Here is a 27,339-nt window from a genome sequence, read left to right as displayed (position 1 = left end):
CTTTAGCTTTATTGCAATTTACTTTGATGTTGATTTGAATTGCATAGTATAGAACTTGGTTTGTGTCTTTGAATTTGTGGTTGAGCTAATTTTTAATTGGTCGTTCCATTCACCTCCCCTCTGGGACTCTTTGAGTGCTTTATATAATTTCACATTCATTCGTGCGTGGAGATGGGGTTAATTTCCTTGGAATGAAGACTGATGTTTGTTCGGAAAATATTTCTTGCCCTAAGTGATCAAACCACAGCCAAAGCACACACACAAACACATGGTTATGTGGTTCCCAAAATGGGAGACTCCACGGAGGTAACCGGAGCAATTAATCAGAAGGCAGAAGCTTTACAAGTTGTTCTTCACAACACTTGTAGAGACCCGTAATTTCATCATTTAATTTTTGGTATTTATAATGCAATTGGTCTATAAAAAATAAAATGTATATATATATGAATTTAAGGTTTGAACAAAATGTTGTTAATGTGTGAGGGTGTATGAGTTGGGGGTTATAATGTGATGTTTGTTGAATAGAGGGGTGTTAGTGCATTAGGGCTATATGTATCAACACACACCAAGAGAACACTTCACTTTCCCCTTTTCTTTTTTTTAGCCGAAGCTCTCTCTCCCTTTCTCTCGGTCTCCTCTCTCTCACTCCCTCAACCAAATTCTTGCTACTCCACCATCAATCCTTGAAAACCCACGCACATCTCTTCATCCTCGGCCCTCGGATCGCATGGGAAGAGCTCGGTGGAGGCATATTTCGGATTTGGAGGCTAGGGTTTGGTTTGAGCTCAAAGCTTGGTCTTGATACTTGAGGTAGGGATCTCCTGCCTTCTTTATATGTGTTAAGTGTTGGTTTGATGTGCAAGGATTAAGTTTGATCATCTATTTTGAGTCTTGAATAAATCTAGTGTATGCTGAAAATTTCGTGGGTTCTGGTAATCTGTCTTTTTGGGGCCTTTCTGCTAGGAATTAATTTTTGGTATCTTCATAACTGTTAAAGTACGTTTCAATACGAAGATTTCGGTACCAAGATCATGCAAAACCGATAATCACACAATTAGTTATGAATTTTTGAATACTGGCTGTTTGCTGGATGTGCGAATCTGTGCGTGGCTGTCTTCTTTTAACTTTCTGGGCATGACGAACATTTTGGGTGGCTTTGGGTCTTTTACAGGATGTGCATATTTAAGTTAAGAAGAGATTGGCGTTGGAATCAATTAATTTGGTTAAGTATACAATTTTTGGTGAATTTCTAAAACTGGGTTGGTTGATAGGTGCGAAAATGGTTGCGAAACTGTTTTTCTTTTGATTGTTGGGTTAATCTCCTCTTGTTTCTGAACCTGGGATTTTTACTGAGTGTAGGGCTTGTTGTGGTGCAACTTTTGGCTTTGGTTTCACTATTTTTGGGTTTAAGATGAAAGAGTTATGATTTTTCAATCAATTTTACTTATTCCCGCGTAGAATCTGACAGCACCGGCGGAGTTAGGTAAAATGGCCATAACTCCTAGCTCGGGACTCGAAACAACACACCGTTTGTTTTGGTAGAAACTAGACACATAGAGCTTTCCAACGATACATCCCATGCATCATGGGTATGTCCGAGCGATAACAGATTTGCATTCAAAGTTGACCTAAATTCTGCCTTTGTACCAGTTTTTACTGTTATGTTGGAGCTATAATTGAAAGGCCGTAGTTAAGTTACCCGAACTCCGTTTTTGATGTATGATCTATGGATTCAAAGGAGAAGCCTACTTTTCAATGGTTTAAATGTCGTTCTTAAATTTATGTTATTTGATCGGATATAGTCAGAACTTCAAGTGTGAATGATTAATTTCACCTATTGGATATGTGGGGATATGATGAGTCGATCTAGATGATTAATTATTGGGATATGAGAATTAGTGAGCATAAGGGTTAAAATACTTGTAAACGATTGGAATAGAAAATGGATTGGATGGATGATACGATCGATGATAAATTAAGTTGTAGAATGTTTGACACGATGTGTAAATTATTCGATGTCTTTCCATGAGATTGAGTCTTTGGGCTTGCGGGATACTTGCAGTGAGTTAAACAAGATTTGGTGAATCACTTGGCATGAGTGCATGGTTGTTAAGCACTGATGGGTACTACAAAGATGAGGATCTTTATAAGTATTTGCAAATTAGACTCTTAATGGAGATGTCACAAAGGGGGTCCATTAGGTGGTAATATGAGATGTGAATCAAAAGGATTTTAGTGGACGTACGGGGGTCCTTAAAGCCCGGAATTGAATCAAAAGGATTTTAGTGGACGCACGGGGGTCCTTAAAGCCCGGAATTGAATCGAAAGGATTTTGGTGGACCCACGGGGGTCCTAAAAGCCCGGAACTGAATCAAAAGGATTTTAGTGGACGCACGGGGGTCCTTAAAGCCCGGAATTGAATGAAAGGATTTTAGTGGACGCACGGGGGTCCTAAAAGCCCGGAACTGAATCAAAAGGATTTTAGTGGACGCACGGGGGTCCTTAAAGCCCGGAATTGAATGAAAGGATTTTAGTGGACGCACGGGGGTCCTAAAAGCCCGGAACTGAATGAAAGGATTTTAGTGGACGCACGGGGTCCCTAATGCCCGGAAGTGCACAAGAAAGCCATGGATCCACCGAAAGGTGTGATGCCGGAATGGACATAGGACGCACGGGGTCCTTAATGCCCGGAAATGAAATCGAAACATGTGACAGTGAAAACGGAGAATCTTCATAGTATTTAGCATCATACTAAGATTGAAATGTCAGTTTGAGTTGGTAACTTGGATTGTCTAGTATGTCAATACATGTTTTACATTCCTTCTTTTAGACCTCCAAATCATTGTGGCTTGTTTTCCTGATATGTGGTGGTCAACTTGTTATGTGTGAATGCATATTTGGTACCTTGTGGTGCTATGCATTGCGAGAGTTTCATAAATCTTATTGTGAAGAGATTTTTACTAGATGTTAAACTTGAGATTTGAAGATTGATTTGGGGTTGACGGGTGAGTTTCGTTGTTGTTGAGGTGCGATATTGTTTGACTTGTTAGTGCTTACCTTATGTTCTAACTCCACATGCCTAGCATGTATATTTTGGGGGTGAGGTTGGCTAGTTGTATGAGAAAAGAAAGTGAAAACATTTCGTTAAAGTGCTAAGATTAATCTTTAGGTCATTGAAATGGAAATGAAAAAGCAAGGATTGATTTGGATAACGTCGTAACGGTAAGCTGAGATTTTTAAGAGTATTGGTGTGAGTGGGTGAGAGTGTTGGTGTTTGAGAAATGGAGTTAAATATTTTTCAGCGTGAGTATGAAATTTTGAGCTTCACTTTTGACAAAACAAGTATGCTTTTGGAAAATGTTTTCCCTTGTGATCTGTCTTCACTTCTGCATGTAATTTAGGTATGGATATCTCTACGAGCTAGTGTAGCTCACCCTATCCTTTCAGGTACTCGTCATGACACTTAGCTTGGATTGCATGGAGTGCACATTGAGATGTCTCGTGAGAGCTTCATTGGTATCATTAAGGAAGTGTTCATCAGCTAGTCCAATTCATGTTGTGTACTTTGCTCCCAATTGAAGGTTGTGCCCTTTTGATTAGAATATTTGTAAAGCCATGTATAAACTCTTCTCCTTGACTATTATGAAACCCATTTAATTGTAAACGTTTGGGAGACTTTATGTAAAAAAAAAAATTAGAGAGAAGAGCTTTGATTCTTTGCTTTGATTGGCATTACATTTAAGGGTATATATAGTTGAGAGAGAGACTTTTATTTGTAGAAAATGTATTATTATTTTAGTTGAAAATCGAGGGCGTGACAACACTCAACACTTTGATGAGTCTGACCATTACATTGCTCAGTAGTCAATACAACTGTCAACCTGGCTAATCTCTCAGATTTCTGATTCAAATATAAGAACCTCAAGCTTAGTGACGGCTCCAGGAATTTGTAATAGGGTGTTCCGAAATTATCTTTAACTCTACTAGCTAATCTCTTAACCAATATAAATATAAGTACAAAATGTCATATACTAGTATAAATAGTGCGGTAAAAAAAATAACCTTTATTCTAAAAAAAATTAACTACGAGGCAAAATGATAACTTAAAAATATATACTTGTTTTTTCAAAAAAAATAATTTGTTTCTTAAAAGTTGCATAGTAGGTATTGTTTTGAGAATGGATGAGGACTTTTTTTTTTTTTTTACAATTGTCCTAGATGAGATCTCATATTTTATGCCAACGTTTAATCGGTGTATTAATTTACTGAAACACTTTTAAAAGAAATTGCAGAGAGTATGTTGAGACTGACCTTCTCTAAAATATGATGTTCTTTAGGATAACATGATGAGATTTAATTTTCTATCGTCGTCTAAAATTTAAAGAAATATTATTCAAGTTAACGGAGTTTGCAATGGAGTTGAATTTCTTTAAAGCTTTGTCCATAAATTCTATTAGCTCATAAGACAGAAACAAATAAAATAGTTATAATTGTCATGAATGCGAAATTAACACATTTAGACCATCGACAATAAAGATGGAGTGGTAACGCAGAACATACTGACACCACTAAAACCGGCTTTTTTCGCATTCATTTTCATTTTCTTTTTTCTCTTTCTTTTTGAGTCAAGTCTTCAATTCTTTTTGAGTCAACAGAAAAAGTTGGCCGTTCTGGCCCGTCCAACAAGTGGCTGAGACAGATGTGACCTGATTTTCTCTTTGGTGCATGTGCTTGTGAGTAGGATGGGAGCCCCACCCTCCCTGGTCAACACAGCAATAGGAATAGTACGTAGAACTCCATCTGTTCCAAATTAATAGTTTATTTCGGTCTCCAATGCATTTTTTAGATTGTTAACATCTTTAAATCTATAGTGAATTTTATGTGTAATATGGATCTCATATGATAAATTTCAATTAGTTCTATTATACAAAGTTTTTAAAATTTTTAAAGACATTGTAGATTGAAAGATATTAACATTTTAAAAGGAAAATTGAATTCTACACTCCCTTTTTTGACATCTATACTCTTTTTTTTGTCTTCTAGGGAAAAAATTACATACACTTTCAACACTAAAATCCAAAAAAAAGAGTGTAGATGTCAAAAAAAAAGAGTGTAGAATTCAATTTCCTTTAAAAATTATATTGAGACTGAACCGGAGATTAATTTGGATCGAAGGGAGTAGCTCGCCAGCTAGTATACCATTCCACTTTTGAAAAAGTTTACTTTTTTTCAAACGGAGATAATTTCAAACTCAAATATAATAAAAAGAAAAAATATTTTTTCAATTTTTTTTGCACCGTTTAAAAGATCGTAATGAGATCTATCAAACAAGATCCATATTGATAGAAAAATTATTTAAATAAATACATAATTTTTAAACTTGAAATTATCTTCTTTTTCAAAAAATTCTTTTTCTATAAAACCTGAACACCCCTGTGCATACGCGTTCTGTCCTTTGCCACTGTCCACTTTTGAAAGACCCCCCCCTCCCCACGCGGCACACACCCCCCTCTCTCTCTCTCTCTCTCTCTCTTTAATATTGTATATAATCTGAAGTTCTGAACACGTACATATAGGCTAGGCTTGAACGGATCTCCCTTGATTACCAATCCATTTAACTTAGGAAGAGGAAAGTAATGGGTGGATCACCAACACAATCAGTTCTCTGTGCCTTGGCCTTTTACTTTGTTTCCCTCATGGACTTGGTTCAGATTGTCCGAGCTCAAAATGGTACTACTCCTCCTTCCGAAGGTACTCTCTCTCTCTCTCTCTCTCTCTCTCCTTCTATTTATCTTTGTACCAAAACAATAACAGTTGCTAATAAATACTCACTCCGTCCCAAAATGGATGACAATTTTTGAAACTCGTGTCATTTTTCGTCGCTTATATCTTTTAATCCATAATATTTTTCATGAGTTTGAAAACTTTGTATAATAGAACTAATCGAGAACTATCAAATAAGATCCATATTGCATATTTTTTGAGATCCATATTGAAAGATATAAGGAATTGAAATTGGCACGGATATCAAAAATTGACATCCAATTTGAAACGGAGAGAGTAATACATCAGGAGGAAACTCTATACTTAAACAAAGGATCAAGAAACCAGCAGTAGGGACTCAGTCCAAAAACTACATCCAACTCCAATTAAATCCACTACTCCAAACAGACGGAGTACTGTAGAAAATAACCAAAAACATCCACCCATTGGTGATAGAAGCCTCACAAACGCGGAGCAATCCTACACACGGACACCAAAGAAAATCAAAAAAAAAAAAAAAACCGGTAACAAACAGTCGTCGGAGACACGGCGGAAGAGGCGGAGGAGGGTGGCAGATGGTGGTTTGGGGAGGAGGAAGATGGGGGTGAAGGGGGAATGAGAAAAAACCCCGAAATCTAAGATCGGGAAATGAAAAAACCCCACGAGGAGGAGAAATTCCTCTCTTCTATCCCGTTCTTTCGTTGAATTGGGGATGGGTTGGCACCTTTTCCGCTACCCCTTTGTCAATGATTTATTTATTTATTGGTAAGTAGGAAAACATGGCTTTGCATGTGGAAGTGCAGTAATTGGTGTTTGGGGGCTGAACAAATATACTCCTATGAGTTTTGGCATAACACATTTTTGGTTTTTGGGTTTAGTGAGCAAAAGCCGAAAAAGGCTTGGAGCGGCTTTTCCCATTCTCCTTTTCTACTTCTCCTATTTGTCGGAAACAAAAAGACCAAATTACCCTTTACTTATTTTGGAAATAACCACGCCCCCTAAATAAATAATTAAATATTAACCTCCCTCCATGTCTCTACATTTTACATTTGCCTTGGAAGTTTGAAGATCAACAGAAAGAGTGTTCCTGGGTTCCTAATCGTTAACTGCTTTTCGAACCCAACTCATCAATTCTGTATAGCATAGCAGCTCATCAGTTTTGTGTTTTTGTCTTTGGGATCATCTCTAAGGCCATTCACAGTGGTATAATAAAAAATTGGTAACCAAAAGTTGATACATCAGCTTTTGATTATTCATTTAAGAGGTTGCTAAGTTTAACAATGTTGAGATTCACAATGGTTACTTTTAGTCCATAACCAAAATAAGAGGTCTACTACAATTTGATTCTCTCTCTCTCTCTCTCTCTCTCTCTCTCTCTCTCTCTCTCTCTCTCTCTCTCTCGTTTCCCACCATTCATCCATTACGTTTTTTTGGGCAAAAATATATCGATTCCCTCCCTTAATTTTGGGGAAAAAATCAGTGACTTTCTTCCCTCCTATTATGATTTTTTTTTTTTTTTTGGGGGGGGCCCAAAAATAAGAAGTGACCGGCCGTGAACCATAAGGCTAACCCATGGAACACGCAGCCTGAAAAAATCAAAGTAACCGAAAATCAAATGATCGTTTTTTCATTATTAATCAAATCAAAAGCCAAATATGCTCATCATAAACATGGGGCACAACCATCCCATGAACCAAACAATATCCAATAATCCAACAATAATTAAAAGAATTTGTTATCTAACAATTGTTTCAAATACGGAAGCGATTTTTAAAATAAAACTAGAATAAGACACCCTAAGGAGGTCAACAAAAGAAAATCCTCGAGATGCCGCCAAAATCCTTTCCTAACTCCCCAACATGCCTGAAAGAGAAGTTAGAATAAATCCGTCAGCTGACGAGCTCAGTGAATAGCAAGTATGTGCATATTAAATAAAGTTGAAAGCGGGGATGAAAATAATTTACCATTAAACATAATTTGGCATACGAGGTGTCCAATAGAATAATAATTAATCAATGAAGTATTTAATCAATAAATATTATTGGTGGTGATCACAACATTAACTCCATCAACAATGGAGAACCACATTCAAATAGTACCATAGCCAAAATAAATCTCATCAAAATTGGATCCAATATTGAACTTAGAGTCACCAGGGTTGGCAGCCCGTGGTACTTTTCCCTAAGACGATCCGGCGAAAGAAAGCCGTTGAGCATTAGGGTCACCGGCCTAACACGATCTTTTTCCTAATGGCCAGGGTCACCAACACGAGAAGGAATAAGTTCCCTGGACTTCCGAAATAAATGTTCCCATTAATATCCACCAAGTTCTCACCAAAAAGAATTTACAATTGATCTCAGAAAATTCATCGCATGCCAACTTATATAACAACTTTTAAACAGTTTTGAGTTTTTGAATAACATTCATATAAATTTCTGAAGGAAATACTTTTAAGGGACACTGGGATCTTTCAAAAATACCTAACATATTTAACTACTCACCTGGGTCCAAATATAACGCAACTCGAGTACGCAAAAAGATGCTAACCTGAACAAAGAGAATCATATAACATTATTATCGCTAACTGTATCAACATATCTAATATACGACTACCTAAAAAGATGAAACCAAAAGCTTTAAACCCCACTTAACTCCAAACTCAATAATTTGTTTTCCTCAACGAAAGGGCTAGACACCTGTTCCAAAACTAATAACTTCACCTTCCAATAATCAACTACAATCTTGTTCCCAATATACTGAGCACATCCATAGCCATTGTCATTCATTGACATGGCATCAACAACCCCATGGCAAGAACCATATACGGCCAAAACCCCACTGATGACAACATTTAAAATGGAACTCATACCAAAGTCATCATTCACAGCACACACAAACCACCACACCGCCACACACATCGCACATCTCTCTCTCTCTCTCAAACTGCATCTGGGTAAATTAGACACTAAGAAAAAAAAAAAAGTTGGGAACCAGTTAACTTATGTGGTATAGGGTTCACAATTTTTGATTATTAAAAAAAGTTGCTAGTTTTGGTAATCCAAATTTCAAAATTTGATTATTTCTAAGGATATTGCTAAGTTTAATTATATCATTGCGAGCCATCTTTTGCACCAACATTGTTAACTTTAAAAACAATTTGCTTTTGATTATACCATTGTGGATGGCCTAAGAGAAGGTATAATTGCTAATCTTCTGAAATTGGCAGTAATATTGGGATTTTAATCTTTGAAAATTTTCTTGGAGGCTTTCAATTACCAAAAAATAAAGAACAAAAAAGTCTTCAAACCAAAAAACATAATCTTTTATGTCACTTCATTATTTTACTTATTTTTATTTCTTTCCTATAAATTGAAAAATAGTTTGAGATATATGTTCACATAACAAAGAAGAAAACAATTTCCCAATATAACTTTAAAAAATTATTAACACATTATTCATACACATTACTTATATACTATAATAAAGGGGCAACATGGTAAAAAAATTAATCCATAATTTATTTTCAACACATATCTTCTAAACACTACTCTTGTTACAAAAAGTTAAAAAGGCAGAAAGTTGAAAATGAAAAGCCAAAAAAGTAGGCTCCCAAATATCTACGTAGTTTCTCTCGCTTTTTCTTTTTTTCTTTTTCCACGAATAGAACACTTGTATTTAGTAGCGCTGTAGCAGGCACCAACGTATTGCACAATGAGGAATTCAAGTGGCAATATTCCTTCGAATTCAGGAATACGGTAGTAAATCTCATCATATCATCCTAAAAAAGAGCATAATTTTAGAAGGTCGGCCCCAAGCCCCCAACCTATTCTCCACAATTTATTTCCCCAACCTATGCTGTCCATAGATGTCCTTCAAAATAACTAGTTTGCTTCCTCTGAAATTTCTTTGTGTTGGAAATTCGATGGACCAACTACACTTAAACTGTTGGAGATAATTTAAAATTTTAACATTTAATATGGCTTTGAATTCTTTGCTCATTTATTGTGTTGACCTCATTACCCTCCCCTTATCATCATCATATATAACATTTACTACATGCACTATGCTGGTTTCTTGATTTTGGAAATCTGCGTATATATATACCTATACCAAGTCAGTACATAGAGATACACACTTCCCAGCATATTACTCTTCTACAGGAAAAGAAAAAACCAGAGAAGGTCATGGGGCGGAACACAAATGATTTTTTGGTCTTGAGTTTCACTACATACATATTTTCATTGTTTTGAGCATATGGGCGGTTTTTGGTTCAAAGAAAGTTTTAGCTGCACACAAACCTTTTTAGGATTGTTTTATCTTGGGAGTGGAACGTCATACAACTTGGTGCAAGAGGGGACGTATCTTCTCTTACGACAACTCTTTATGCGTGGCTCGATCTACATAAGTTTTCTCTTAAATTGCTACTTATGAGCTTATATTATTCTCTCAATATTTTTGTTGTTGTGGTGTTTTTTCTAGTTATTATAGTTTGCAAAAATTCTAATGAATATTTCCCACATAAACAAGTAGGAGAGATTTGAAGGAGGAGATAACTCAGTATTTGTGTAATAAACACTTCACGCTAGTTCATTTACACATAGACTACTTCATTGTGGTGCATAAACTCCACTCAACCTCACTCTTTCTAATCACTCTCTCTACTTTCCATCACCTTGGTAACACCTTAGAATCACAATCACTAGAGTACATAGTTTATATAGACTCCGCAAAAACTCAGTGTTGCGCAAAGTTTTTAGATTGGTCCAGAAGAGCTGAACAAAAAATGAGCTTAGAAATAGCATAATAAAATTTTGAGGTTGAACCAATACTTGATGCAGCGTCCCATCATAGATCAACATGAACATCACTAACTGCTCCATAAGAAAATCAGTTATTGCTGCTATCTATTTCTAGATGTCTTTTTTGAAAAAGTTGGATACAATGAAGAAATAAAGTTATTGAAACCTAGCCAACTATACAAACTACTAGATGTCTCTTTACACGCATACATGAACATTTCAACTAGACTCATGAACTACATACATAAACTGCACCATTCATGGATCACGTGTCTACTAAAATCAAGTTTTGATCTTTTCAACACTTTCTTCAACGAATTGAGTCACCATCCAAATTTAACTCCTTTGACCTTGTCTTAAGTAAAGCTTTTGACCGAAGTGTGTTATTTTTTTTTTTCAAGCGGTAGTAGAAGTATAAGAATTAGAGAATGAATTCTGTTCGGCGCCGGCGAACAAGGGGTTTTCCGCCACCCTAGTGCGGGCCCCCACCGCACATTTTTTTTTTTGGGTAATCCGAACTGTGCATCTTGTAGGGCCTGCAAAATAATGTATCCACGCAAAAAATTAACTTGTCCAAATATCGATATGTGTGTCAAAAGTTGAGTTTTATTCGAAAATATGGACGGCATGGATCTGTCAACTGTTTTTTAAGTTAAACTATCCACATTCGTCTATTCTTTCATCTTAAACTCAACTTTTGACATATCTATCGATATCCAGACAAGTTGATTTTTTGCGTGAATATATTATTTTGCAGGCCCTATATGATGAACGGTTCGGCTTACCCAAAAAAAACCACGAAAGAGGCCCACGGGGGTGGCAGAAAACCCCCCTTTTGCTCCGCCTCCGGAAAGAATGTTTTCTCTAAGAATTATACTATAAAACTGTAGAATTGTATTGCCAATTGACTGTTAATTTACGTTATGGTATAGTACTTTCTTTTCGAAACAACAAGATTACCATGTCAGCTCTAACTCTTTCTTTTCTTTTCTTTTTTGGAATTTCGGACAGTGAGCGCTTTGAACTCCATCTTCAACCATTGGGGAATATCCGCAACAGATTATCAATGGAACATAAGCGGAGAACCATGCAGTGGAGTCGCCATCAACACTAGCGTTCTCTGGAATCCCGGTATCAAATGCGATTGCAATGGGACTGTTTGCCACATTACCCAACTGTAAGTCTCGATCTTACTAGAAAATACTACTAGAAATTTTCTCCACGATCGATCCCCATATGATCCATATTGGAGTATGTCTAATTGGTACTATTCTCAAGAAATGTTGTGCTAATATTGTCTAGTGGTACAATCCCAGGCTTATTAACCTTTTTGGTTTCCAATGTATTACTTTTGTCTCATTTTTGTCCTCAATGTAAATATTGAAGACATTAATTTAGTCCCTAACATATCAATTTTGTATCAATCAAGTCCCCAAATCTAACACCATTAGTCTCATCCGTCAAAATGAGGGGCATCTTTGTCATTCACCCACCCCTAATTTCCTATAAAAAAAAACAACCGGAAAAATGATCCTAAATCATCATGACCACTAACTCCGGAGCACAGTACTCCAACAACCAAATCCCCACCCCCAATCCCATTTCATGAAATCCGAATTCAAATCCTCAACGGGGTTTCCGTCTTTTACCAAAATCACTCTATCTTTTTCAGCTACAATCCCATTTTTTGAGCTCAAATTCGGACCCTCCATGGGATTTTCGTCTTTTTATACCAAAGTCACGGCCTTTTTTAGCTTCCTTATTAACCTCCAAAGCCTTCTTTGCATCAACTTCAACATATTCAAGAACCCATTATTCGTCGACGGCGTCAAGCTTTGTTGCAACACAAGAAGGCAGAAGCACCACAAAATCAAGTGAAACCCGTAGAATCTCCTCCACGAACCGACCCGAACGCCCTTGAACTAGTAAGCCGCGAGTCCCTTGGTGAGTACCGAGTCAAAATCGGCCACAAACACAACATTCTTGTCCGAGTCAAGGTAGGCTCGGATGCAGACCTGAGAAACACAACCCTTTACCTTGTTTTCGCTTGTTTTGAACTAGGTTTCGAGGGGTTTGAGGTTTTTGCACTCTGTCTCCGATCCCTCCCTCACCCAAACCACTATCTTTTCTCACCACCACCTCCGTGAAACCCCCACAGCCACATCTCTCTATTCTCTTCTCTTCTCTTCTCTTTTTTTCTTTTTTCCCCGTTTTTCTTTGACAGGAATTTGGGGTGAGTTAAATGACGAGGATGCCCCTCATTTGACAGATGGGGTAACGACATTAGACTTGGGGACTTGATTGGTACAAAATTGATACGTTGGGGACTAAGTATCTTCAATGTTTACATCAGGGACGAAAATGAGACAAAAAGTGAAACAAAAAATGAGACAAAAAGTTAATAAGCCTACAATCCCAGCTCAGTCAAGCCAGAAAGTGATGAGTGCACTAGGGAAGAGTTTGGAGTGAAAACAACTACAGATTGTATTAACCATTGGAGATGGGATCGTCATTTGCAATGTAGGTCAATTAAGGAGGGTGATTTTGAATGACGACGAATGATAGAAAACTATTTGAGCCGGGATGATTTTTGAATGAGAAATGATATAGGTACCGACCATGGAGGAGAGAAAACGTACCGACGGCCGCCGGCGGGCCGTCTTCGGCCACCGGACGGCCGATCCGAGCCATCCAAAAATTCTAAAAAAAAAAACCGATGGGGCCCACGCGAGAATCAATGGCATCCGAGGTGTGTAGGGTGCTTGATCCGAGCACCCTTTTTTCTTGTATATATGTATATACATGTATATACACAAAAAAAGGGGTGCTCGGATCAAGCACCCTACACCCCTCGGATGCCGTTGATTCCCGCGTTGGGCCCCTCGGTTTTTTTTTTTAGAATTTTTGGACGGCTCGGATCGGCCGTCCGGTGGCTGGAGACGGCCCGGCGCGGCCGGTCGGTACGAAATCCCTCCCGGCCGGTCGGTACGTATAGCACGACTCTTTTTGAATTGTATTGAGGGTGATAAAAGAGGTAGAAGGCCAAGAAGAGAACTAATTACTGATTACTGATGAAGTCATTTTGAAGTAAAGCTATCATGATTTATTACTAAAATTCCTAGATTGATGCTAGGACTACGATTTACCTTTGACGGGATTACTTCAATCACACCACACACACACACAAAGAAGGTTGTGCAAAATCATGAAAACCGGTCCGGACCTAAGAGATCCGTGTTTGTGCGGCGGGCCTCCGAAGGACCCAACAGAAATCTGACGATTATTGATGGCCGTGTTATTGAGAAAATAACCAAACCAAACAGATATGCGAAAAAGCAACGGATAAACCAAACCAAATAAAGAAAATGAATAGGAAAGACCAACATATACGTGGTTCGGCTTACAGCGGTAAGCCTACTCCACGGGCAAGCGAATGAGAGACGATTTCATTATTTGAAGAGAACGATACTCCGAAGAGCTACAATAGTGACAAACAAACAAAGCCCTCACTAAAAGACTCTCACAAATCCCAAAATACAAGTTCTCTTACCAAATTAAAAGCCCAATTGGAATCTCTCACCAAATTCAGACTCTCTGCTTGACCGATTCCTAGACCTAAAATAATGGGTTGCCCCAAGCGTAGGGCGGAAACCGACGTAGCACAATACCCGGTAAGACCGGAGTCGAATCCACTAAGGACGGTGATGTGTGCTAACTAAAAACTCGGGTTGATTATAATTTAACTGGCTCTTAGGTAGCCACCCCTTGTAGTTTGATGATGAGATTAACTAAACTTACGAAATAATTGAACTTTTCAAATAATTAAAAAAAGAGGTACGGTCGTAGGATTCATAGCACTCGCAACCAGTTTCGGACTTATCTGCTCCATTCAGTATTCTTAAAAATATTCGACTTTAGAGAGAAAAAGATGCACCGAAAGATGCGAATCTTTATGGTCGCCGTTTACCCATGCGCAGCGGAGAATGAGTTTTGGACCCCCATTCTCCCGTTCACATGGGCTCCGACGATGCCCGGGTTCGTCCAACGAATGTTCTCTAGTAACCTAAACTTGCTTTTGCATTATTATTCCAAAACAGGAGTAGAACGTGTCCGACCTGACCACGGTGTGCTAATCACCCCGCGACCCTACCTTTACGACTACTCACTCATAATTAAGAAAGAAAGAAAAGAAACCCTAGATTGCATCATGCTTCTATTGCTTGGAATGAAAAATAAACAAGAAATATCAACTAATCAAAAACTAGTGAATAACTTTTATAAAGAACAAGAATTAAAAACGAGTTACCGGAGTATGAATAATTGAACAAAGCTTCAAATAAAAGTTGAAAGGAAAAAGAAAATCGGAACACAAGTCACGGCTCTGACAGCCCCGTTCTTCGTTTCTGCGCAGCCTTCGTCTGTAACTTGTCTTTCTTTTCCACGGCAGCCCCTTTCACCAGTAGGTTAGATGGTTTATATAGGTATTGAAGACTTATATCACACAAAGGCCCTTTGACTTTGTCTAATATTAAATTAACCATCAAAAATTTCAATGCATTTTGCACTTCAATCCCAAACTTCTTTAAAATCTTCTTTTTATCCAAAGTCTTGGACAACGGGCTCGAGCAACCTATAAAATCAAAAACAGTTAACAAAAATAAAAGACTAATAAATGTAGATTGGAGGGCCATCACTCTCTCATCAAGTCTCACAAAACCCCTAGGGTTTAAACCAAGAGACACATACGGAATATTGTTCCACAAACGTGACCGGATGTCACACAGAAACAGTTGATTCTTACGAAACCATACAGTTTCAACCAAAAAGAATCACTGAAACAAATGATCTTCCAAATGGCCTGTTACCCAAAAAGACAACCGGGGGGGGGGGGGTTGGGGGCATGTGAATAGGGTTGCTAATTAAAATTGCCAATAAAAATAATCTCTAACAATTTTTTAATCGAAACAATATGAGCAAGTAAAAGAGAGAGTTAGAGAGATAGAACCCGATTATAGTGGTTTGGTCCAGATTTGTCCACGGTCCGACTTAATCCACTTCCACTAATCTCTAAAAAGATTACAAGTAGTAAGTATTGCGGGTGCTTACAACAACCGTACACCTCTAGCTTTCCCAAGGAGCTAGTGCAACCGCAAGAGTTTTCTCCGAAAGCTCTTGAAAACAATAACACCCAAATTCAACACAGATTTGGTCTTCTAAGCTTTCAAGTGTTTGACTCAAACACTCCCTTAGGATTTACAAGTTTGTGAAGAAAGTATAAAAGATGCTCACGACTTGTATAGATTTTCTCTCAAGGAAAATATGAAAGTGGAAGAACAAGGAGAATTGTAGGCTTGATCTTTTGAGGATTTGCTCTTTGAAAGATGTAGAATGTTGTAGATTGTCTCTTGGTGCTCATCAATGAATTCTTCATCCCTTCTATAGTTATCCATCCACCTACTAGTCGTTCATAAAATATTGGAGCTGTTGGAGAGTTGATCAGAGGAAAATATAGCCGTTGGAACTTTACTGATCAACAGAAATTACTCTGATCGGTCGTCTGGGTGGTCGACCAGGCTGTCGTCCGATTGTTCGTCCGGTGCCCTCCGGTTGACACACTTCTCTGGTTTGTCAGCCAACCTGTCAGCCGGTTCGTTAACCTGTTCCTCAAAAATTCATCTAAATAGATTCGTTAGTTCATGTATTGAACTCACTAAGTCTATATGGGAATAGTACATTAAATCAAAGAGACTTGTGCAATATTTTAAGGTCAAGGGAGTTTAGTTCAGAAATATCTTTGTGACAAGTAATTTGTATTTTGCCGAGGAATAAAAACACATCATCAAAAAATAAATAATCGTAATGCATATAATTTTCCAACGTGGCCGAAGGCCTACAGAACCCATCATAGAAGGGGCAACTAGAAGCAGATGAAAATCAAACAGACAAACCCTAAGGTTCTACAGATGAGACCCCCTAGAGGCCTCTCAGAGGGATTCACTCACAGAAGTCCAAACCCTAATAAGAGGCAAGGCTATATTTATAGCCACAAATTGCTTCCTAAAGCTAGAATCCTTGCTAGATTATGTTTCCTTTGCATATAGAGTCCAAAACCAAAAAGAAAACTCCAAAACCAATCTTTAGAAGGTCTAAAATATAACCAAAATCAACTGAAACGCGCACGCTGACCAGCTTCAGACGAGACATGCTAAGAGCAAATTCTTCCTCCCCGGTGACCCCTAGTCCAGACCACCAAAACCTTGGTCCGGACCAAGCCTGCTACGAGCTCCCAAATCACATGTTGATCGCTTGTCCAGACCACCAAGGCCATGGTCTAAGCTACGGAAGCTGGGAAGACCAAAATCGAGTCGAATCCAACAAATCTCCACCTCAGCGAGATATCCAAGTACCATACCAACAAAGGCACACCAACCGAAATCCCACAATCCATACCTTTTGAATTTTATCCGTGGAATAATAGTCCGGACATGGATTGAATAATTAGAAAACCGTGACTCACGGTTTGGTCCACAGATTTTCATTACGAAACCGTGGATTAATCGAACCAGACTGTGAGATATTTATTTTATGTAAATAATATATATATATATATATATATATATATATATATATATATATATATATATATATATACATATATAGATATACACACGGGGCGGTTCCGGGGACATCTAAAAAAACATCTCAAATCTCAATTTCATAGTTTCCGATCAAATTTTTATGATCCAAACCATTCAATATGTGTAGAATGTGATTTGCACGGTGTCCGCTAGAAATTAACAAAAAAAATGACCGGAAAAGGTTTGATTTGAGCAGTTTTTATTTGAACCGTTCAATAAAAAACTATTCGGAACTGTTCAGATCAAGCCCTTCCAGGTCATTTTTTTTGCTGATTTCTCGCGGGTACTCTTAAAATCATGTTCTGATCACATTGAGCAACTCGAATCATTGAAGTTTGATCAAAAATTATGAGAAGTTGTTTTAGACATTTTTATAGATGTCCCGAGAACCGCTCTGATATATATATATACTAGTGCATGCCCGTGCCTGAAGGCACAACTCGAACGATCGACACAAGCAAATAAACACTGGACTCATGCACAATATATCAAACCCTGTCCAACAAATTCAACTATGCAAAAAATAATGACCCAAGCATATTCATGAAATCGCCCGTGCCTAAAGGAATGACAGGGAGATGTTCGGGGAGATCATAATTATAGGCTAGTACTAAACTTCTGGAAACAATGCCCAATTTAAAGCCATCTAATTCATGAGTGTAGTACTTAAAAGGATGTAAGGATTCAACTTGGCACATTGATCACGATGACGCATCACAATTTTGTACATGAATCAACCAACCTAAGATAGTTTCAATTCACGATTGAAGAAAGATAAACGACTAACATGAAACACCTACAAATTCCAATATAGAGAACACAATTAAATGAAAGGGTCAGCTTGACAAAGCTACAAAAGGGTCAATAAGCAACACCAAGTATTCTACTGTGACTGAAGCCTTAAGGTACATCTCCTCCCCATTTTGAAGCCAACAATTGATCCTACACGATTCTAGCTTTAAGGAACAAATAAATCCCCGAGGAACAATCTTGATAAGTTAACTACATCATGTAGCCACAATTTTACCTAAAAGCACTTGCTCATATAGGAGAAACTCACACCATAAAGGTGACAATCATACCTTTTCTGCAAAGTATGTTGTTAAGTGTGAAGTACATTTGTTGTGGTTTGTTGTTGTTGTGTTGTTGCTCTTGTTACTCTTTGGTCTCAAATTTGGCTGTCACTTTTGCTGCATATAGACTTCCATATGGTGTCCTTTTTTGTTGCTGCTATTGGGCTCTTCCGTGCTCATTTCTACTGCTACTATTGTCTTCTTTGGTGGCAAGTTCTGATGCTGTTCTTATTGCCTAGAGGTGTTTCAAGCTGCAATTTGAAGGTGTCAAATGGTTTTCTTCAGCTGCTGAAATTTCCATCAAAGGAATCTAACCAATCAGGTGGTGTACAAACAAAGGGACATAAGGATTAAAAAATCATCAATATCCGAAAAAACTCATGCATAACCGAGAAAGTCAATCATAATTCAAAATACATAGGAGCAAACCCAAAATAATACATATTTTCCCAGTCTCTGAAAGCGTGTTAGTAAAACGCAGAATGCTTGGCACAATTCTACATCCTAAACCAATGATAGAGGCTTGTTATGATAAGGCCAAAATGATAAACTACCGGAACAAAATTGCAATTTGGTAATTGGCTAACCATTGTCATCAAGAACTCTATAGCAGCGTTTCCATTCCGTAGAGGATTGTGATATGAACTTCATTTTCGGGGGTGAATTTAACCTCTCCTCTAGGAAAATTCAGGACTTGATACAGTGAGAGATTTCAAAAATATAGATAGCAAGACTTATAGTTAGTTACATACAATTGCACAATGTAAATCCTGAAAATTTGACATAAATATGGAGTCTCATGATTCTTTGACAAAGTAGGATGATTCCTGACAAAAACAAAAAAGCAGACTATTAAGTCTCTAACGTACGATTGAGGAGAAACATCCCTCATTTTAACTCTGGCAATCAATTTCTCTAACAAAGAACGTGCTTGATTTGAATCCAACCTCATAGCAAACGAAAAGCCCCTTATCCTGGTTGATTCGTTGTGTAAATTCTATGTTACTTAAAAGGTCTTCATAGGATGTCCCTGCTATACACCATTTTTCCCATTTATGTGGGATCGTACGGGAATTAACAATCACACTTGGGACAAAAGAAATCCCAAACTCCCACTCTATCAAAGGACTTGGAAGCTTCAGAGATAAGTTTCAATTTGTTAAAGGAATGGCTACCATCTAAAAAAGCTAGATTGATGAGCAAGTGACAATATAATAATCTTAGAACATGAAACTCCTATTAAACGGCATGAGAATGGTTCTCACTAAAAAAGTAAAACTGAATGGTTCATCAAAAGTGTGTGTGGTAATCCGTGGAAGTCATCTTGTACGGTTGTACCCAATAAATCCATGGAAGTTGTCCACTCTTAAGAATCCGAAACAAAATCATATAAACTAAAAGCTTATTTGGACATAAAAATTGGATAACACAATTGCAAAAATAAAAACAAAAAATGTGGTTTTCCTATTGAAGTGTTCAAATCAGATATTTCATTAAATTGGGAATCATCGGAAAAACTAAGTTAAATAGAGCATAAAGAACAAAAATATGAAACAAACACGTGAGATGCATGTGTGTAAAAATAAAAACACATCCAATATTGACCACAAAAAAAAAAGAAAAAAAACATCCAACCAACATGGAACTTTCTTTTTTTTTAAGAAGATACATACAGGAAGTATCAAAACTGAGCTCTCAAAACAGAGGTGACAAAAACAATATGAGTCAAAGTCATTAGATGGGGAATCTGATAACTTGTCTTACGAATGTGAAGCACAGTGCTTTCTCCAACCAGTGTACTGCATTTCGAATGTGGTGAAATTTAGGAGAGGACCATCAAAATATACAAAACTAAGCTCTCAAAGTCATTAGATGGGGAATATGAAGCACGTACTGCGTTTCGAATGTGGTGAAATTTACTAATTCCAGTGAGGCGTAGCTTATCATTATAGTGCTAGCTATCCACTTCTCTAAGTAAAACAATTAGGAAATCCTTATATTGATTCAAACAACAGCATATGGAAACATGTAATCAAGCAAAGCAACCAACAAAAAAAAAATTACTATCTTAGATGCTCTTTAATGCGCCCAATGTGGGTGTCTTTGTTCCCAGTCTACCTCAACCCATTTTTCCTCAAATATACCTACATTGCTCCACTTTCAGTTTCTCCACCTGCCCAATTGCCACCAACGAACCAAATGAGTTTGAAAACCATAAAATTTGACTTTTTTGCAACTTCAAAAACCTATTCAATTTAAAACTCGAGAACAAAACTCAAAATAACCATATGAAACCCATTTGTTTACCAGTGATGGTGGAAGAGTGGTTACCTTTGACCTCGGTTGTTCCCGCTACTTGGGTGAGCGCAAGTTCGATCGGCCACAGTTGGCGGTAGAAGAAATCCCTTGGTGAGAGAACAACCATAACCTGAGAAGTACTCATACCTACGACAACATGAATCATGTAGGTAATCGGTGTTCTTTCGATCTATGCCGTGGGAATGAACAAACCCTAAACCCGTACTTTTTTTTTAGTGAAAGATGTGAAGAAATACAAACCTTTTGGGGTGAAGAAGAACTACATGCCATCGATTCGAACCCTGAGAACCTCGAACGGTGGTGGTTCCAGGGGTGACTTGTCACGCCGGTCGGTGGTGTTAGTGGTGTCCAATTGGGATCGCTAGAGAGGAGCGATTGGGATTCGGTTTCCGAGGGCTTGCGGTGGTGTTGTAGGTAGGAGGGAGAGAGGGATGTGGTGGATCTATGGTGGTGGGTCGATCGAACAAAGAGAGAGGGAGGGAGAGGGAGACAGCCGGAAAGTGATTTTTCCCAAAAGGAAAAAGAAAAAAAGGACAACGGGAGTGTGAAGGATGAGAATAACGGTGCGGGTAGGGTTTCCCACAAAAAGCCGTTTATGGTAACCCTTGGATGGATCAAGTATCTACCAAAATGCTATTGTAAATTGAAGGGTAGAGATTTATGGAAGGATAGGGATAAATCTTGAGCGCTGGTTATCTATTAAATTCAAACACAGCTTTGTTTTATTATATACTAGCGAATGCCCGTTCCTGAAGGCACGTCGCAACACATTTTGAAAAAACTATGGCTACTGGTCGAACAATGAGCAAAGGGAGGACATGTTGAAAAGAAAAGGGTACAAACAAACTAAACTTTGATGAATGTGCAGGACAAATCGAGGTGCAAATAATATTCAAGTTTTACACAAATTTTCAAAATCCATAAATCACCCAACATACGTAATAAAAATTAATTACTGTCAAACCAAATATATTTTTGTAAAACTTTACCTAATAAATAAAATGTCATTATAAAATTTCCAATGTCTTAGAAATACATGTCACATAGCCTCCTATTTTGAGTGATCAGGCGGTGGTCACATGGGGTAAGTTCCATGCAAGTGTATATCCCATGTAAGAAAACGCTATAAATATATTAATGAAATTTTGATAAGTCAGTGTCTAAGTACATTGAAAATCGAAATACATGCACATATTGGATCATGCTCAGATTCAAGCAGACCGTACCAATTTTATTATAATAACACACCCCGCATGACCAAGAGGCTAGCGGAATCCCTCAAATGTGACCAATTTTTCATATCGGATAAAAATTGTACACTATGCCAACACACTCTTCAAGTGAAAAATAGGGATAGCATTAATACCCGTTATGTAATCGTAAGAAAAGTAGATTTTTTAGCTATGGACCTCGCAAAAGAAAAATAGGGATAGCATTAGTACCCGATATGATATCCCATCTTCAAAATCGGACATGAAAGTTTCTTTTTAACCGGTTTCAAATTAGTGAGTTCTCCCATTTTCCTTAATTTATTCTTCTTCGTTTCGGATCAAAATAAAATTTCCAAACCAAGTAAAATAAAAGGTTGCGCTTATGTACATCAGATACTAAAACCGTAACTCTTGAATGAATCTTAAAAGCATTGATCCTAATATGAAAATTAATACCCTGTGTTTTGCCCCATAGCCTCATAATCTTTGAAGATGATTCAATCATCAATGTAGCAGTAAAGTGTACCCTAACTAAAGAAGCACATTCATGAAACAATTTTGCAACACCACCACAATAAGATAATGCACTTTTGCAAACCCCTCTTTCCTTGAGCCATGGCCAGTTTTACTAAGATCGACTTGCACCCACTCCAACCATTGTTATCCTTTAATTTCAAAGCGAAAAAACATGAGAGTAGCCATCAGCAACCACAATAAGCGTTAAAATCAATTTCGAAAATCAGCCCCATTAATTTAGAATTGTGTTAGGCCAATTTAGAACTCAAAAAATCCAAATTCGGTACCCCAACTTGTAGCTTATACTATAAAGAGAATGAATTGAGCGAAACTACCTTCTAATGCACGGTACTCACGGAAATGGCCTTAATGGTTTAGATTTCAGCATCACAATAGCTGCAAAAAAATAAAATAAAAAACCCATAAAATCAGAACTTAAAACCAACATAACTTAAAAGTAGGATATTACAGTAAAAGATATAAAAATTATAAATTGAGCTAAAGAAAGCTAAAGATAAACTCGATTGTGATTTCGTATTTATACTACTAATTTGAAACACCAAAGGAATCCATTTTCATAGTAGCATATACGAAATCACATTCGCTAGATAACCTTACATATCCGCACAACATGATACTACACTTTTGTAAAACCTGACCATGATCATTAACCAATAATAATAACAATACACAAAAAAATAACTCTAGATTCTCATTCCCAATTTGAGTTCATAATTTCTAGAAAACTCAAAAGACCCGAAATCCAAACTTGCAGATTGAATCATGAAGGGAGTGAATTGATTTAAAATACCTAGATCTAGAAGCTCGTAGAAGTGACTCAATTGGCCTTTATAATTCCAGTAAGAACTTAAAAGCAGACTACCTAAGGGGAAACAAATTAAAGCAACAAAGTTACACCAATACAAAAAAAGGGAGCTATTTGTTGAAAGGGAAAAACTTCTAAAGAAAGAGTAAAATAAATTCAAACCTGCAACCACAATAAAATTTTCAGTTGCTGGGAGATCACAAAACACCTAAACATTGGAAAAACAAACACGAAAACGATAAGAAAATTGTGTTGATCCCAAAATAACAACATGAATAATCGATAATATGGCTATGCTATAGGGCAATACTTCTTTATGAGCTTTCAAAAGTTATCATTTTTTAGGAGAATTGAAGGAGGAAATTCAAATTGTAGGCTAAATTTTGGGATCAATTATTGAACATTTGTCTCCATTACCATATTGCTCTATTTAAAACAATTCCTAATTAGGAGTATAATTTAAGATCAATGCGCAAAATTTTTATCTATAATCTATTTCCAACATTTGCAATGGCCAATTTGGATATAAAGTCCTTTTAAGGAAAGACGTGAAAATTCATGAATTCTATTTACTATATAATATCGTTGACCCCACCATTAGAATGTAATGAATGCTTCGTAATTTTTTGTTGAATAAGGTAACAAATAAGATACGTTAAACATGATTCTCCGCGTTAATGGCAATTCAGCCAGCGGTCTTGATTTATGATTCTACCGTATTAGGAGATGGTTCCTTTCTATTTACTTTATCTCGTTAATGATTTTACCGTACTAATGTCAATTCAGCCGACCTTCTTGTTCTCTAGTAATACAAATCCTAGAAATTTAGGATTCTAAAAATAAGGAAAGAAAAATATGCTTGATTGGTTTCCTAATGGCAACGATTATGGCAGATATTGTTTTCTTCTTACATCCATGATATATATTATTTAATTCTTAAAAGTAAAAAAATTCATGAAATAGGAAGGTTTCTTAGCCATAGGATTTATGTATATAAATCCAAGGATTCAAAATAATCAATTAAAAAAGGAAAGGGGATATGTTCAGTCTTCTCCCATATAGGAAACATGTAAAACTTATAAAACCTAAAAGGAATGTAGAATGAAGGGTCCAGATTTATGTACAAAGAGGGATAAATCTAGAGCGTTGGTTGTCTTTTGGATTCAAACACAACTCTGTTTTATTATATAGATATATATATATATATACACAGTCAGGTTCCGGTGAGGTATCCCGCATTTTAATAAAATGCGGGACTCCCCTTCCCAATTGAATTTTAATGATCCGAGCCGCTCAAAGTGATCAGAACGTGATTTTAAGGGTCCCCGCGAGAAATCAGCAAAAAAAATAACCGGGAAGGGCTTCATTCGAGCAGTTTTCATTGAACGGTTCAAAAAAAACTGCTCAGATGAAACCCTTCCCGGTCATTTTTTTTGCTGATTTCTCGCAGGTACCCTTAAAATCACGTTTTGCACATATTGAGCGGTTCGTATCATCGAAATTCAATCGGGAAGGGGGAGTCCTGCATCGTAAGAAAGTGCGGGATCCCTCATGTGAATCGTGGTGTGTGTGTGTGTGTGTGTGTGTGTGTGTGTGTGTATATATATATATATATATATATATATATATATATATAAGTCCCTTACTTAGCTTACGTGCAGACCTCATAGATACCGATTGAATTTTGATGATCCAAACCGTTCAATGTGATCATAACGTGATTTTAAAGGTAACTGTGAGAAATAAAAAAAAATATGTCCGGGCTTATTAATGTACTCCGTTGGATAAAACCGTAATTGATCCACAAGTTACAGATTGGATTGGAATTGAACCGTGAGACTTTTGGTTCGGACACGAAGTTCATTTTGTAAAAATCGTAACTAATGGTTCGGTACTTGGATTTCTAGGAAATTCGATCCGATCCGGACCGCAAACAGGCCTAACAAAAATACCAGTCACACGGGGTATAGAGATTTACATGGAAAACCCTTAAATGGATGAAAACCATGGGAAGAAATCATGCACTAGAAATATTATTCTTACTCATCGAATCCTATGAATAATTTCATGTCGAACCCACGTTCATTGTCCCTTGCATGATCACCAAATCTTGAATCCACAAGCCTTCCAAAAACGCTTTTTGAACTTCACAAAAGTTCTTCGTTCGAAGTTTGAACGTAGTTGATTGAAAGCAACTTGAAGATGACTTGATGCGGTGAAACTCCTTCGTACCAACATGAGTGAACAGGACATTTAGTGCTCGACTGCTTGTCGCCCATTCATTTTTCTCAATCTTTGGTGTACTTCGCACTTGGTTATGGAATGACGACTCCAGTTTCAGTTGGAGGTGTATATTTGACCTCACATGCAGTACTCCAGACATCCTCGTCGACAGCCTTTGAATAGGCTCCATCTTTTCCCTCCTGTGATCGGAGTTTGTTCTTTCTAGCGGCGAAGAGTTCGTTCTTTCTAGTGGCGAAGGTGTTACATGGTCTTGGGTAAAACTCGACCTCAAAAGCTAGCTATTGAAGTGAGTGAACCCTCACACTTATATACTTCATATTACTTTGGTTCTCAGACAATGTGGGCCTTTGTTTCACAGGAGGACAGTTTGAACTCAACTCCATTGCAAATCAAGGGTCCGCTTAGAACTCAACGATTCCACATTATAGGGACCCGCTCTGATACCGAATGAAATTCCAAGATTGATGCAAGGACTATTATTGGCCTTTGACTAGATTACTTCAATCACACAAGGATCAAAGATAAATCACGGGAAGGAATCATGTGGCCACTGGCTTTGAAGTTTGAACATAGGTGATAGAATACCTCTTGATGTCATGACTTGATTAGGTTTAGAGATCCATAGATCTTCATGTTTCTTCAAAATACACAGACCCTAGCACTCCCAGAAGTTTGGAGATGGAAATGAGAGCTCTGGGAAATGAATATAGCGCTCGGTACCGTAACTAATCCATTTTTATAGAGAAGCCACAACTTGACAATTTTGCTTGAGCGATGAAAAGTCACTCGAGCGAACTCATTTTCGCTCAAGCAAAAGCATCCAGTAGACCTTGCTTGACATCTCGCCTCATGGTCTCTGGAACAAATTTTCCAGCTTCAATATTGCTTCAATGCTTTCCGAAAACACTGGACTAATGACTACCAGAATCGTATTCAATAAAAGTCAAATACAAATTCCTTTTCACAACCCTAGACAGACACTTTAGAAAGAAAGTAAAAGAACCATACAAGTCAATAAAAGGGAATACATGCAAATGCGTGTTTTGGTCAAGAACGAGCCAACCAAAAGCGAGCTCGGCCTATAGAGCTTACATTTACCATGCAGTTGAAGTCAGAACCATGATTTATGAACTCAAGCTCTTAGTACCGTTTGTTGAAGTCTTCCCACTTACTGCTTCCCTTATTTACTGTTTTGTAACAGCGAAGTCTATGCTCTGAATGTTACTGGAGGAATCCCGGAGGAGCTGTGGTCTTTGACTTCCCTCACATATTTGTATGTCTACTCACTGATGTTGTAGTTTAAACAATGTTTCATTTTCCATTTCAGAAAAAATGTTACGTTTTCTCTATGTGAACTATGACACACTATCAAACTGAAACCTTCAAAATCGTGATTCTGATCGTCTCCATATATCTACATGTGTAATGCATCGTTGGATAATTTTTTTTTAACTATGTCATTCAAAATTCTCTCTCATCACATAATGGTTTACTAAGTTTCCTCCATATTTTGCAGGAACTTGGTCCAAAATTACCTGACTGGTCCCCTGTCTTCATCCATTGCCAATCTAACTCAAATGCAGTCGCTGTAAGTCACCTTATTTTTTATTTAACGTTGTTTGCAGGTCGTTAATATTTTACCCATGTCTAGCTTAACTCCTTTAACAATCTGACACCTCATTTAATTATTTTCAGGTACCTGGGGTATAATGCATTATCGGGGGAGGTTCCAAAGGAACTTGGAAAACTAACTAATCTCACACAATTGTATGTTATTCTTGTGTCCACAACTGTGTCATTTACGTAACATATTGTAATTTGGATTTTTTTTATATCTAAATCAGTTGTTTGCTGCAGTGGCATTGAGTTCCTTATTCCATTGAAATTTGGAGTCACTCGTACGTGTAACTGAAAGATGAGCCTATTTTCTGATGTTGTTAACTTGGTAAT

At 37.4% G+C, this 27,339-nt stretch overlaps 1 protein-coding gene and 1 long non-coding RNA gene across 5 annotated transcripts in view; both read left to right on the top strand.

Annotated features, from left to right (window-relative positions):
* The window catches only part of LOC131301121 (probable LRR receptor-like serine/threonine-protein kinase At1g56140), a 477,161-nt gene that overhangs the window by 233,185 nt on the left and 216,637 nt on the right, over positions 1–27,339 (top strand). For all 4 annotated transcript variants that reach the window (XM_058327280.1, XM_058327283.1, XM_058327282.1 and 1 more), the window contains exons 14-15: positions 26,906–26,977; positions 27,085–27,156. In XM_058327280.1, the coding sequence (XP_058183263.1) occupies positions 26,906–26,977; positions 27,085–27,156 (144 nt within the window). The remainder of the gene's footprint in view (positions 1–26,905; positions 26,978–27,084; positions 27,157–27,339) is intronic.
* Positions 392–3,716, top strand: LOC131301166 (uncharacterized). Its single transcript, XR_009191179.1, has 2 exons — positions 392–810; positions 3,448–3,716. It is a non-coding gene; the product is annotated as an uncharacterized LOC131301166 (long non-coding RNA).

The sequence above is a fragment of the Rhododendron vialii genome, chromosome 9a (genome assembly GCF_030253575.1).
Source record: "Rhododendron vialii isolate Sample 1 chromosome 9a, ASM3025357v1".
Lineage (NCBI taxonomy): Eukaryota > Viridiplantae > Streptophyta > Magnoliopsida > Ericales > Ericaceae > Rhododendron > Rhododendron vialii.
Note: the sequence above shows the minus strand (reverse complement) of the source record. Positions and strands in the feature narration are given on the sequence as shown.